Below are 14544 nucleotides of genomic sequence, written 5' to 3'. Positions count from 1 at the left end.
AGGGAGTGTCAAAAATAAGAATATCAAGACTCAAAATCCGGTTGCGAAGATAACCAGTCCGAGCATAGTAAAATATACATATAATAAAATAAGGAAACCCCAAAGGAAACCCAAAGGGACACAAAAACAGAGAACCTATTCTCCAAAAATCTCCCATAAGAGGAGTCATCACAGTTTGTATTGTTTAATGGAGATAAAAGTATCTAAACAAGATATATAATCTAAAACAGAGTCCCGAGAACAAGGATCTTCGCTAATCCAGAAGTCTCCAGAATACCTCAACGAGAAGCCTCGCGTCCTGCATCTAAAAACCACAAAATCCGCATGGGTGAGAACCAGAGGTCCCCAGCATGGTAACAGCTTCCACATATATAATACATAATAATAGAAGAAAGCCAAAGGCAATCCTAGAACTTCCTCCAGATAATATCAAAGCTTATAAACAAACTAAACTGTAAGTGGCAACTGACTAAAGATCTTTCAGTCTAACTAATACTTCCCTTTCCAATTCCTTCAGACCTCCCAACCACCAACAGTAGTATAATATAACAAACCCAGTTATATCAGACAAGAGATTTACAATTAGGAACAGATAAGGCATTTAGGCAATTAACAAGTAATATGCAGTCAAACAGGAAATCTCAAACAATTCATGTAGTATGCACATGATGAATGCCTGCCCCGAGTGGCTGATGATATCATCTGTCGGTTATAGAGCCAACCCGACAAGTCCTGGTAGCTAACCTTGGACTGTCCCTCTATCGCGCATCCCCAACTCGAGTTATACTCATCATAAACTTGATCATAATCATGATCCATATCCATCACCCTCACTGGTGGATATTTACGGGGGCGAGCTCATTCGGGCTTTCACAGTGCCCGGCCACACTTACGACATAGGGTCGAAAGAGCTTCGAGTCTCAATCTGGAGCACGTGGTGGCTAGCCACTGCTTCCTCCCAGGGAAACCCTCATCTCCGATGGTGGAAGTGCAAACATTCACAACTCATTCAACAGCATATATGCATTTATACTTAGCCATAATCATGGCTCCGCCGTAACACAGCAATAATCTAGCCATCCGGCTCACGGTTAAATCCATAACCAGCCAATTCATTAACAATTACGACTCTTCGGCCCATGGCACAACAAGCACTTCCACCGCCATCCTCCGCATCTCACATAATCATCTTTGATCCTTATTGATCATTCATGTTTTCCTTGCTTCGCTCGCAAGTTACCACATTTACTAGCCCCTTGCCTCATTGCTAGGCATATTATAATGATTTAAGACATAAGTGGTGAGATCGGAGGCTTAGAAGTATGAAATTTGACTTTTAAAACTCAAAAATCAACTTTGGGATGAAAACAGGGCCACGCGTACGCGCACTCCATGCGCACGCGTGGATGGACACAAAACTCATCGACGCGCAAGCGTCATACGCGCGAACGCGCGGGTTGAAAAATAGCCAAACGACGCGCAAGCGTCAGCCACGCGTACGCGTGGGTGTTCTTGCGCCCCAGGCACAAAACTGACACAACTCTGGCACAACTCTCGGGAAAATAGCTGGGCATTTGGTGCAGTGCATCGACGCGCCCGCGCACACCACGCACACACGTGGATGGTGCTTTCTTGAAGAACGACGCGCACGCGCCAAGTGCGCCTACGCGCGGAGGGTCATTCTGCTAAAAAATTTTCTAAGTTAAAAGTTGCAGAATTTACAGATTCGACCCCCAATCTTCCGACGGACATAACTTTCTCATTTTAAATCGTTTTCACCCGTTCTTCGAACGGCATGGACATCCCGGATCCAATTTCATTTCTAAACAGATTTGGCACAAATCATAGATCCGTAGTCCAAGTTATGTCCCGTCAAAGTATGCCCAAAAACCATGTTTTCATACAAAACCATAAAGTGCCATTTTCAAAACAAGCCACTTTCAACTCTTTTCAAAATCAATCAAAACATGCCAATTTCATCCCTTTTCTTTGAAATCAATCAAAATGTACCAAAATCAACATCAAGCCATCCTCAACTCACACATTAACACTTTACCAAAATTCTCAAAACCACATCTAACCATTTTAACACTTCTCAATCAAATGGCTAAAGGACAAACACAATATCATAGCATATATTCTTCCTCATCCCAATTTCCAATAATACCATTTCCAATCAACCATCATTATACATAATCATCATCATACTCACCATCAACATGGTACCACCCACCAATTCAACCTTAATCATTCATCAAGCATATATCACAACATGCATTTTCTCATACATCACACAACCAAGGCATTAATATTCATAATCACATATATGATCACATCATATATCTCAACCAATCAACAATATTATCAATTCAATGCCTATCTTAGGGCCTCTAGCCTAAGTATTTCTTACCACATTACATATTAGATACGAGAAACCGAAACCATACCTTAACCGATTTCCCAAGCTCAACCGGAGCACTTCCAAACCACTTGTCCACAAGCTCTCAAGGTCTCAACACCTCCAAGAACAGATTTTATCACACAAAACCCTCTCCCAAGCTTTCCAAAATCACCAATCAAGCTCTAATATTCACATACACATAACCTAAGCCACAATCATCATATCCATACACAACATCTCAATACCCAAACATCATAGAACAACAAATTACACTAGGGTTGAGAATCTTACTACACCCAAGGTCCTAGGAGACAAGATTAACCTTCTCCTTCAAGAGAGCTGGGTCCTATAACATCAAAGAGCCCAAAATCTCAACATTTCACCCATGAAACTCGAAAACAAGGACTGGAATTTCGAAGAGTAAAACGTGGCTTACCTTAAGATTGATTGTATGGGTTTTGTAGGGCTCTCCGCGGTGAACGCATGACCGCAAACGGTACGGCGATCGGAGCTCTAGATCAAAAGTTATGGTGGTTTGAAGATCAACCAAGGGAGAGAACTTGAGAGAGTGTTCTTCCCCCCCTCCAAATCAATTTCAGCGTGTGTTTGTGTGTTGTGAGGAGAGAGAGTGCTGAAAACTAGGGTTTTGGTTTAGTTTAGTTGGGTCAGGGACCCACTTTGGGTCCGGTTGGTCTGGTTTGGTCCGTTCGGTCTAATCTTGGTCCGTTTTCTATAAAATTGGTACCGAAATTCTCGTCTCAAACTCCTCTATCACATTTAGCCATAAAAATAACATTTTTTGGCTTTATAGGATAAATTCTCATTTATGGGTTAATTAGCCGTTAATTAACTGGGTCTTACATTATTCAGCAGTTTTTTTTTAAGATATTTATACACAAAAAATTTAAAAGAGTTGGTAACTATTATTCTTTTGTTTCTCTTTGCATCATAATTATTTCATCATGTATGTACCATTTATTTTAAGAGTGGTTTTTACCACTTAGTTTGATACTTTATTTAAGATCTTAAGATTGGGATTTAAAATATTTTTTCCTTAAAAATGCATAGATTTTACACTAGCCAAAAGTACTAATGTATCAAAAAAAAAAAAAAAAAACAAAATATACTTCTTTTTATCATGTCAATGTCTTAATTTCATATTTTTCATCGATTATTTTTTTTTAATATTGGCTTGGAGGTTTCTTATCATTTCTTACTCATTTAGTAAAAGTTAAAAATAAGAGGAAATACTTTATATTTCCATTAATAGAATTAGAATTTTATCCAAAACTAAAAAGAAAAAGAAAATTATTCATAAAATGTTTTCGAAACACATTTACTTTGTTGAAGCTATCAATTTTTTTCTTAGATTCTTATGTAGTTCTTTTTAAATTATATGATTTTGTATTTATAAGTAACTTTTCAAACTAAGTTTAGAGCCAAGTCTTTTGGTATTTCTACCTCTTAAACCTACTATGTTATTACGAGAGGCCAACAGGCGAAAGGCTAATGGACTTTGTTCTAAGTGGACTCATTTTCATTAAGCTGTATATCTTATGTTGTCGTACCAATTTGAGTTTTCATAATTCTGATTTATATATTGACTAATCAGGTTTTGGATAAATTTTTTTCTTCTTAAATTTAGGGTTTAAATTGAGTATCTGATCTTTTATTTAATTTGTTTGAGTAATAGATAAAATTTGATTTTTTAAAGAGATTTACAAATAATTTAGAATTCAAATATCGAAAATTGTCTATTGATGAGTTTTACAAATAAATTATGATGGATAAATATTATTTTTGAATTTTTTTTTCAAATTTATTGGCATAAAGTCAATATATGCTATTTTATAGTTGTTATACTTCAAATGTAATTTTCTAATGTTAGTAATGTTTAATTGATAATTTATTTTGCTAGATTTTTTCTCTATATAAAGAGACTAAATATATAATAACTTAAGTTTATTATGTCAATAAAGTCATGTATTATAAACTCAAAATTATTGTTTGAAAAATATTAAAATAGTTTTGGTGGTTAACTTTATTATTTTTAAATAATATTTATATTTATTAAATTTTGAAGAGTTAGTAGTGTGAAATTTGTTTTCTTTTAAGATTTGTATTATTAATTAAGATTCTAATTATCATTTGAGTTGGTCAACTAATTTAGTTGATCAATTAATTTAGTTAAAAATTTTGTATAATAATTATATAGTAAACATAAAAAATAAAATTATAGAATTGACTTAAACAATAAAATTTATATTCGTAATTATTTTATTTTTCAATTATTAATATTAATTGTATTGTTCATATTTTTCAACAAACTTGCATGGTTGATATTGATAAGGATGAGAAGTTGAGTAATGTTACAAATCTTAAATAGTGTTCACTGTTATATTTGTTTTGTTTTCGTGAATAAATTTGAATATTGTTGATTTTCTTTAGTTGAAACACATGTGTTTTGTTTGAGTTCATAATAACATGATAATTTTTAGTTTTTATCACAATTGTGCTTTAATTTGTCTTTTTTTGTATTTGAATAAATATATACTTTAAAATTATCTTTGTTATTTTTTATTTAATTAATGTAATCAGACGGTTTACTAAGAATTTTAGGTAAATGTTGTATTAAATAAAGTAATAAACTAAAGATTTTGTATTCATTGCTTAATATGTATATATTATTTAACTAATATATTCAATTGTCAAGGCGCCGGGTGATACAAAATTAGAAAGAGGAACCTCATCCACGACAAAAATTTGGAGACGGTTATGGATGTCATTAGAGCTAAAGATGTTGAATATTTATCCAAAGTCACAAATAAAAATTGGATTGAAGACTCTATTGTATTCTTCCATGTTGGTGTGTTTAATTTTTAGAATTTACATTAAACTTTTAATTTAAGGCATTACATAATTTAATCCATTTTTTATTATGTTAATTTTATACCTATTGAAAAACATGCATTTTACTTTAGCTTATGATTTCATAATAATTCTTAGTTTTTATGTCAACTGCATTTTAATTTGCACATTTATATTTGTATAAGTATATACATTTCATAATTTTGTCCGTCATTATTAATTTAGTTTACATAATTAAATATTCTATTACATGCTTCGGTGAATATCATTTTTAATAAAAACTAAAAAACTTTCGCTCATTATTTTTCTAATATATATACATTTTGTTATGTTTTTTTTTTTTTGGTTATTTATAAACGCAAGCAGTAAAATATCCGTTCTATTTCAACTAATTGTATTTACTCATTTTAATTGAAATATTAAATTATTTATTTTTCATATCATATATAAAACCGTGCAAATGCACGGGGCTCGACTAGTTAAAGAAAATAAAGAGTTTTGGTCATAACCAGTTCGACAATACGGCTTTTTTATTGAAATAAATAAAGAAAAAAAAATTATTTCTCTGAATACACCTAGGGATATCAATGGGGCAGGGCGGGGCGGGGATGCCTCCCTGCTCCCCATTCCCGCCCTCAAATTTGCTCCCCATCCCCGCCCCATTTCCCGCCGTGGGGAAATATTGCTTCCATCCCCATTCTCCACGGGATCCCATTCTCTGCGGGGACCCCATTCCCCATCTACATAATAGTTCTAACTAATTATTAATTTTCATATGAATAGAGCTGCAAGTATCTATCTTATACAAAAACTGCAAGATTTTATACACGATGGTGACTTCTTTCGAAATAACGCAATGGGGAAACACAACGACGAGTCAAAGGATAAAGCAGTGGACGAAGTGGGAGACGCGGCAACAAAAAGGAGAATGGACACGACGGCAGAGTTACGAAAAGGAACGCCGCAAATAGAAATTACGACGCGGTAAGGGTGATGGCACGGTGAAGTGTGACGATGCGATGAGAAGGGTTATGCAAATAAAGATTAGGAGTTTTGGGTTTCTCTATATATGTGTGTGTGAGAAATGACTAAAAAACATATACGAGAGATAAACTATAAAGGATAATTCAAGGAATTCATAAATTTCGGGAAATAGCGGGGACGGGGCAGGGATCCTCGCTCGAGTCCCCGCGCCTGCTTCGGAAGAATTTTGTCCCCCATTCCCATCCCGCGGGAAAAATTCCCCACAATCGGATCCCCATTCGGGGCAGTCCCGCAGGGATCCCCGCATCTCGGAGAATTTTGCCATCCCTAAATACACCCGGCTATAAATAATTTTCAAAATGCGCAATTCCATCTCAAATCCATCACCAACAAAGTGGATATACACTCCAACTCGATTTTAGTATCCACGAAATGGGCCAAATTTCCATTTCTTGGATAGCAGCCACGAATTGAACCATAACAATAGTAGCACACGCGAAATAAAACTAGAGGAATATTGGCACCTAGTTTTTATTTTATGACAAAATCTAATTATATATATAAATTATATATAAACTACGAAGCTTTGGAATATATATATATATAAATTAAAAAGTTTAAGATAGGTAAAGTTGGATCTAACAAAAGAAACACATTTTTCACATGTTCAAAAAAAAAAAAAAAAGTATATAATATCATTTGATGAGCGCTACTTCATTGTTGGTATTTTAAATTTAACACATACTAATTTACTTTCAATAATTACTATTCGCATTTAAGTGAAAATCCAATTTAAATAAAATATTGTTAAATACTAATATTTTTCCTAAACTCAATAAATGGGATAGGCCTTGCAATGTCTCAGTAATAGCATCAGCAAAAAGAATGCATTTTATTTATTTATTTTAACAATAAAAAAATTATATTATACAATTTCTGTAATTCTATATATTTATATAGTCAATATTTAGTCAATGAATTAAAGTTCAAATGACATGGTCTCTCTATATTCATCTAAGAGGTCGCGGATCGAGTCTCCCTATCTTCGATAAAAAAATATAGTCAATATTTAAGGTTAAAGTTTGTGTTGTTTTGCTTTAGAAGATAAATAAATTATAACATCGTAAGAACAAAGATAAAAAAGGCAAGACAATTTTGGCAATTTTTATTAAAATTAATTTTGATAAAATAAATATTATTTGAATAATATTAGTTAAAATTATTTATAGATAAATAATTAATTAATTAATAAAAAAATAATATTAAATTATATTATTTTTTTAAATATATTTATTTTTTTATATTTTTTAGTATTTTTTATAATATTTTATTTTTTAGTATATTATAATTTTTTATTATTATAATAAAAATTAATATTTATTTATGAAATTAAAAATAACATATAAAAATTGATAATTTTTTAAGTATTTTTTTGTAGTAAAAAATTAATATTTATTTATTAAATTAAAAATAATATATAAAATAACATATTTTAGTACTCTTTTTATGTACTCTTAATACTCTTATTTTTAATATTTTTTTCACGTACTCTTAATAATCTTATGTTTATTATTAACTTTAATCAATTGGTCAAAATTACTGCTCAAATAACTTAATCAATTAAAATAATTATTAACCTTAATTAATCATTATTGTAATATTTTATTTTATATTGTTTAATTTTATATTATCATTGGAATTAATGGGCAGATACATCTTTATTGTTATACAATGAAAATTAGGTGCCAATATTCTTTTGCTTCCATTTCGCTTGTACCATCATTATCATGGTCAATTCGTGGTGGGCGCTATCCAGGAAATGGATATCTGGCCCATTTCGTGGACACCAAAACTGAGTTGGAATGTATATCCATTTCGTGGATCATATACCTGAGATGAAGCTGGGTATTTTGGAAATTATTTGCAGCCGTGCGTATTTAGAGAAATAATTTTTTTTTATTTATTTCAACAAAAAAGCCTCGACAATACTTTTGATAATTTTTCGAATTACGGCAAAAGCTTTGGTAGCACAAACGACAGTTGGTGTGGGTGTCGCTCGGCGCGAGCGTTGGTGAAGAATGAGCAGTTCGGGCGACGCAGAAGCAGAAGCAGAAGCAGAATACTTCAGCAAGGACTTCGAATGGGAAGAAGTAAGAGCTGACGTGGAATCTAACCCTTCGTTCCGCTACCACCTCCTTCCTTTTCAACCCTCCAAATCACAAGCAGAATCAGATGTGCGAGCATGGAAGCGATTCCATGTTCGTCATTCCTCGGGAAAGTTCTTCAAGGTTCCCCTTTCTTTCTTTCTTAATTTTTTTTTGGTCACTTTTCGTGAACTGAACTCACAACTGCATTCCCAGGAGCGACGCTATCTGCTGAAGGAGTTCCCGGAACTTGTTTCATCTGCTCCACACACTAAGCTTTTGGAAGTAGGTTGCGGCAATGGAAGCACTGCTCTTCCAATACTACGGTTCTCTTTCCTTTTTTTTCTTATTTTTCTTTTTTCTTAAAAATAGAATTATTTTACGCTAAGCTGTAATACCAATTGATTATTGAGAATTTGATAATGCATTTATAAATTATTAATCACATAATTGTGGCATTAAATCTAGATGGATGGAAATGGAATTGGCTTTCATGCCCTCAATTTCACGCATTTTTGTTGAGATACTCAATTCTCTGTGTTTTTATTTGAATTGGAAGACTAATGTACCTATTATTAGGACTTAGGAGTATAAAAACGTCGCACTTTTTATTCTTCTTCTCAACTTTATGATCATGTGAAGGGAATAGACAATGAGTTAGTTCGAATTAATTTATGAATTTGCTGATTGAAATTGAATGTAAACCTTTAAGTGGTTTGTTGCTTTGTGCTATTGGATTATTGCACCCTGCTTGGTGTTGTCGATCTTATGAGAGTTTGCCTGTGTAGGGCCAACAAAGATGTCATTGTCTATGCATGCGACTGTAGTGATGAGACTCTTGAAAAGGCCAAAGAGATTTTAGGTGCTGCCACCATTGTGGCTTTTAGTCACCGGTTTCATACATTCTATTGTGATGTTTCCACTGATGGATTCCCAAACTGGTTGGTATGCAACCCATGCCGAGATAGAGTTTTGCAAAAACCATCAATGTGCTTGTCAGGTTTGATGCTTTAACTTATTGTGGCTAATTATAGTATTTATGTGTTTCCAGCATCATATAATATCTGTTCTTTCTGCTTCTCTCTAGATGTCAAACATGATAATGGAATGCACTCTACCAATCCATTTAAATTAGAAGGATGCGAATGTTGTATTGGGGGAGTAGATTTTGTAACATTGGTATGAACTTTTCTCCTGTAAAATTTTAAATAGCGTGCATGCATTGATTTGAATGTTTCTAGATGTTTATGATTGTTTTACCTCAGTGGCTCAGTGATGCTTAGTTTTTCTAGTCCAGCTTTCTGAATTCATCCACATATGCATAAATGTTATCTCTAACTCTACAAATTAATTATTGAAATATGAGTGTGTTTAAGTTTAAATCAATGGCCTCGAACTGTATAAGTTTCTTTTTTTCATAAAATTTGATGTAATGCCAGATATTCACCCTATCAGCAATACCACTGGAAAGGATGCCAAGGTTCATCAAGGAATGCTTTGATGTGTTAAATCCTGGAGGCATGGTTTTATTTAGGGACTACGGTAACAAACAAACAAATCGATTTATTCATGTTTCTGTTTCTTTTAGGAGATAAATCTATAGTTCTGTGGTATTTCTGTAAATCTTTTTGGCATTTAGTTCTTTTGAACCCCATATGTTGCCAATGACTGACAACTAAGAAATCAGGCCTTTATGATATGACCATGCTTCGATTTGAGGAAGATAAGAGAGTTGGATTTAGGGAATACATGCGATTGGATGGAACACGGGCATATTTCTTTTGTTTGGATACTGTACGAGACCTATTTGTGGGTTCAGGCTTCACTGAGGTAAACATACCTTTAATTTTGTTTTGTTCTTTCCTTTCTGGCCACTATAAAACAAGAACTTTTGGTATTAAATATATCGGATCTATCTTTCAACCTTCCTATAGTTTTTTGGTGTCTCAAGTTTCTGAGGTGTTTCTGACATAATGTGTTCTGCTGACTTCCGCTAAATTTGATAGTCTATGAACTCTGCTGCAGCTTGAGCTTGATTATTGCTGTGTAAAATCTGTAAACCGCCAGAAAGGCAAGTGCATGCGAAGGATTTGGGTTCATGGGAAGTTTCAGAAGCCTGTACTGAATTAGGTATCAGCAATCTCTCTTTGGGCATACCTTGTTAATTCAGAAGAAAATTGCACTTGTTCAAATACATCATTGATCGGTTCCAGCTATCCTAAAGATTAAAGGGGAGACAGATGAATCATAAAGCTAGTGAAGAGCTCTTGAATTTCGGCACCATGAGAATGACATGGTTATCTGTTTCTGGAAAAGCAAATGTAGAAGATCTCTTTGGCTGCAGTGTCATGTCCAGTCTATCCATTTTCTTCTTTTTGTTTTTGGAGTGAATATGAATCCAATGTATCTTGAGGCTTTTAAGAGAATCATCAAGTTCTTAACAGAAAAAAAGATAAAGAATGATCTCGTTAATCTGCGGATGACAGTAAGATTCCTGCAAAATGTGTTAACGTGAAAGCAATAGCTGTTTTCACTTTCTAGTTTCTAGTGTTAATGTGTCGCCGGAGAATTAGAGCAGAGGTGTGGTCAATTACAATTTTCAGGTTGGGTTGGGCCATAATAAATTGGTCCCCACGAGACCCAAAATTATATGGTTCTTTAAGAAGTACATTGGGTTGTCCAAAATCAAAGTGCATCATGCACCATTTATTCGTTTCCAACCTGCCATTACAGGCTGCATTCTCCTATGTGTGGTTTAAAGATTAAATTTTATTACCAAGAATGTCATTCCTAGAAATATAATGTCTAGGAATAAGATTATTCTTATTCTTTAAAATATAAGATATCTATGTTTGGTTATAAAATTTAATGTTTTAGAATGTTATGTAATAATTTTAGGAATGAATAAATTTTTATTTGGTTGAGTTTAAATTTCTTGGTCATATTATGTAATATGTCAAAATTATCCTTACTCATTCAAATTAAAATATTAATGACTAAAAATTAAATAAAGCTAATTAAATATTATTTTTTTACATTGATTTTTTTTAATTTACAAAATATCTTTAATAATAAATTTATTAAAATATCCCTAATAATAAATATGTTTAGTTAAAATTATTATTGATTTTAATTTTTTTTAGAATTTACTAAAATATCTCTAATATCAAATATCTTTAGCTAAATTATTTATTGATTCTAATTTTTTTAAATTTATTAAAATACTCTTAATATTAAATATGTTCAAATAAAATTATTATTGATTCTATTTTTTTAAATTTATTTAAATACCCCCAATATCAAATATGTTTAACTATACTAAAATACTCCTAATATCAAATATGTTCAACTAAAGGAATATCAAATATGTTCAACTAAAATTATTATTGATTCTAATTTTTTTAAAATTTACTTAAATACCCTCAATATCAAATATGTTTAACTAAAATTATTATTGATTCTAATTTTTTTAAATTTACTAAAATACCTCCAATATCAAATATCTTTAGTTAAATTATTATTGATTCTAAATTTTACTTAATAACAATATGTTTAATTAAAATTATTAGTTTTTTACATTTTGAATTTACAAAAATACTTCTAATAAGAAATTTACTAAATACTCTTAATAAAAATGTGTTTAATTAAAATTATTATCGATTCTAATCTTTTCAAATTTACTAAAATACCCCTAATAACAAATATCCTTAATTAAAATTAACATTATCACAATTAAATTTACTAAAAAAGCATTACTATTATCCAAATGAAAGTTACAAAGAAGTCTCAAAAGTAAAAAATTACTTGCACTAATAAACATACATGCACAACTCTTATACAAGAACACAAACACATCAATAAAATGAAATCAATGTTACGACAGACAGCCTCACACATAGAAAAATGATTATAATTATCGAGCGTGAAGTCTTCTCCTCCATTGGTTCCATATTTCTTGTGCAAGTTGATCTCTTCATCTACCCCAAGCATCACTCGTCTCAATATGGTGGATCGTCTCACCATCTATTCCAAGTATATTTTGATCTTCTATCTCATCAATAGGATCCACAACCATCACTCTTCTAATATGATTATGCAAAAGGCAACAAGCAGTTATAATTCTTCCTTGAGTCTTAATAGGATAAAATGATCTTTCCCTTAAAATTTTCCATCTTGCTTTCAATACTCCAAATGCCCTTTCAATGACATTCCTAGCTTGTGAGTGTTTCATATTAAAAAACTTTTGAGCTGTACTGGGTTGATTATGTGGATTAAACTCACTCAAATGATATTTTTGTCCTCTATAAGGTGCCAAAAATCCTTCACAATTCATGTATCCAGCATCACATAAGTAGTAATGACATAGTGTGACATATAAAATTGAATAAAATTAATGAAAGATCAAATAGTTACTTTGATAATACACTAAAGTCTCAATAAAAATACCTTGGGGAATACTAAACCCATTGCGAAATAGTGCATCTCGCAATACCCTAGAATCCACAGCTGAACCCTCCCAACCCACCAGTACGTAGATAAATTGCATATCGGGAGCAACCACTCCAAGCACATTGGTTGTTATGTCACCTTTTCTGTTTCGATATCTAGACTTATCAGCCTCAAGGACATTGACTTTGATATGAGTACTATCTAAGGCTCCTAGGCAATTCTAAAATCTAAAAAAGAGATCAATTAACTCAATTCTAAAGCACACCAAGCATATTAGGTTTAATAACATTAGCAATATAAATTACCTTGAACTATTTCCATCGTTCATCCATTCTATCCTGGCTAAATGGTTGAGGTTTCTTCAGTAAGAGATTATGACATCTCAAAATAGCAAGCAATACATCATTAAATCGCCTATTAATTGTTTCTTCAGATCTCACAAATTGTCTCTTTATTACTCTAATTTTGACGTCATGTGCTATAATATGTAAAAACATGACAATCATTTCTTCCACACCCATATTCCTACTTGGTTCTAACTTTCCAACCACTTTAAGCATGTTACACAATGCATGAAAGGCACGTCTATCCATTCTTGTGTTTTCTATACATGCTAGATCGCTAAAATAAATAATCCTATCGACACTAACATCCCTTATTACTTGCTTACTGTAACTGTCATTCCATTTTCTTTTTTTTCTCAATTCCAATATAATCAAAATATAACAAATCATTAACAACTTAACCATAAGGTCATTCATTAATTCGAAATGTAAAATCAAGCAGGCAATAACTCTCATCTTCTGTTTGGGATCCATTCTATAAAAAAAAAATTAAAATATTTAGCCAAAAGACTTTACTATTTATTTATTCTATATAATAATTACTATTGATGGTTATCAGTGGCTAAGAGAAGGGGGTTGAATCTTAGCCCCCTTTTTGCTTGATAATACTTGCTGACCTTTGAAACCAATTTTGGAAACTTCTTGTCTTTTTATCTCGTGACTAGCCACGAGACTTTTTCTTTTGTCTCGTCCCTAGCCACGAGACTTTTCTTTTTGTCTCGTCTCTTGACACGAGATATTTTTGGTTTTTGCTCCTGTGCAGTAAAAATAGAAATGGAGTAGAGAAGAGAGAAAATTATACCCAAATATATCCTGGTTTAGCTGTTAAGTGCAGTGCAGCCTACATCCAGTCTCCATCACAAATATGATAGAATTTCACTATAATCTTCCTGATTACAATCTGTAAAGTGCTAACCCAACTTACAAGGGGATTCCCACAGAATCATGAAACACAACATAGATGAACAAAGGAACTCCAAGGACATCTACGGCTTTTTCTTTTAATTTTGTACTCTCTGTCTTTTTCCGCTCTATGGCTTTTTCATACAAACCCCACTGTTTTCCTTTTCCAATGAGACTCAAGACATGACAAAATTAAACAAAAAATTACAAAACAGAATACAATGAAGGAGAAGAGAAATCTGTTAGCTCAGGTAGCTCTGAGAACTCTGTGCCTTGCACTCTCACACTTTCTCCTTGCTTCAAACAGTGGCTGTTCTCTCTTTTTATAGAAGAGGGAAGCTTCCACTTTTGAAGCCAAAAACCAAGCTAACTTCTTCTTCTCCAAGAACAAAACCGGTTCAGCCAGAGAGAGAGAAGAGATAATCCATGCAATAACCAACATGCAATTACC

The 14544-nt window shown here is 32.5% G+C and overlaps 1 protein-coding gene across 2 annotated transcripts; it reads left to right on the top strand.

Annotated features, from left to right (window-relative positions):
* Positions 1–5744: 5744 nt before the first annotated feature.
* LOC107639186 (Methyltransferase family protein) lies at positions 5745–11117 on the top strand. Of its 2 annotated transcripts, none has more exons than XM_088485316.1 (8): positions 5745–5780; positions 8231–8541; positions 8614–8723; positions 9186–9397; positions 9485–9576; positions 9837–9939; positions 10085–10227; positions 10423–11117. In XM_088485316.1, exons 2-8 carry the CDS (start codon positions 8332–8334, stop codon positions 10525–10527), a joined length of 975 nt encoding a protein of 324 aa, XP_088341442.1. In that variant the 5' UTR covers positions 5745–5780; positions 8231–8331; the 3' UTR covers positions 10528–11117. The 2 variants fall into 2 exon arrangements, with proteins under 2 accessions (XP_088341442.1, XP_016198116.1); XM_016342630.3 differs by lacking the exon at positions 5745–5780 and having other exon boundaries at positions 8012–8541; positions 10423–10527; positions 10611–11117.
* The last annotated feature ends 3427 nt before the right edge of the window (positions 11118–14544 follow it).

This window comes from Arachis ipaensis, chromosome B4, assembly GCF_059453495.1.
Source record: "Arachis ipaensis isolate K30076 ecotype BB chromosome B4, ASM5945349v1, whole genome shotgun sequence".
NCBI classification, from domain to species: domain Eukaryota; kingdom Viridiplantae; phylum Streptophyta; class Magnoliopsida; order Fabales; family Fabaceae; genus Arachis; species Arachis ipaensis.
This window is presented reverse-complemented; position numbering and strand designations above follow the sequence as displayed.

Bases quoted from the DNA above. Each gene is read 5' to 3' on its own strand.
- LOC107639186 (XM_088485316.1), top strand. From the start codon at position 8,332: ATGAGCAGTTCGGGCGACGCAGAAGCAGAAGCAGAAGCAGAATACTTC. The intron at 8,724-9,185 runs GTTCTCTTTCCT...TTGCCTGTGTAG, and splicing joins ACTGCTCTTCCAATACTACG to GGCCAACAAAGATGTCATTG. The intron at 9,398-9,484 runs GTTTGATGCTTT...GCTTCTCTCTAG, and splicing joins ACCATCAATGTGCTTGTCAG to ATGTCAAACATGATAATGGA.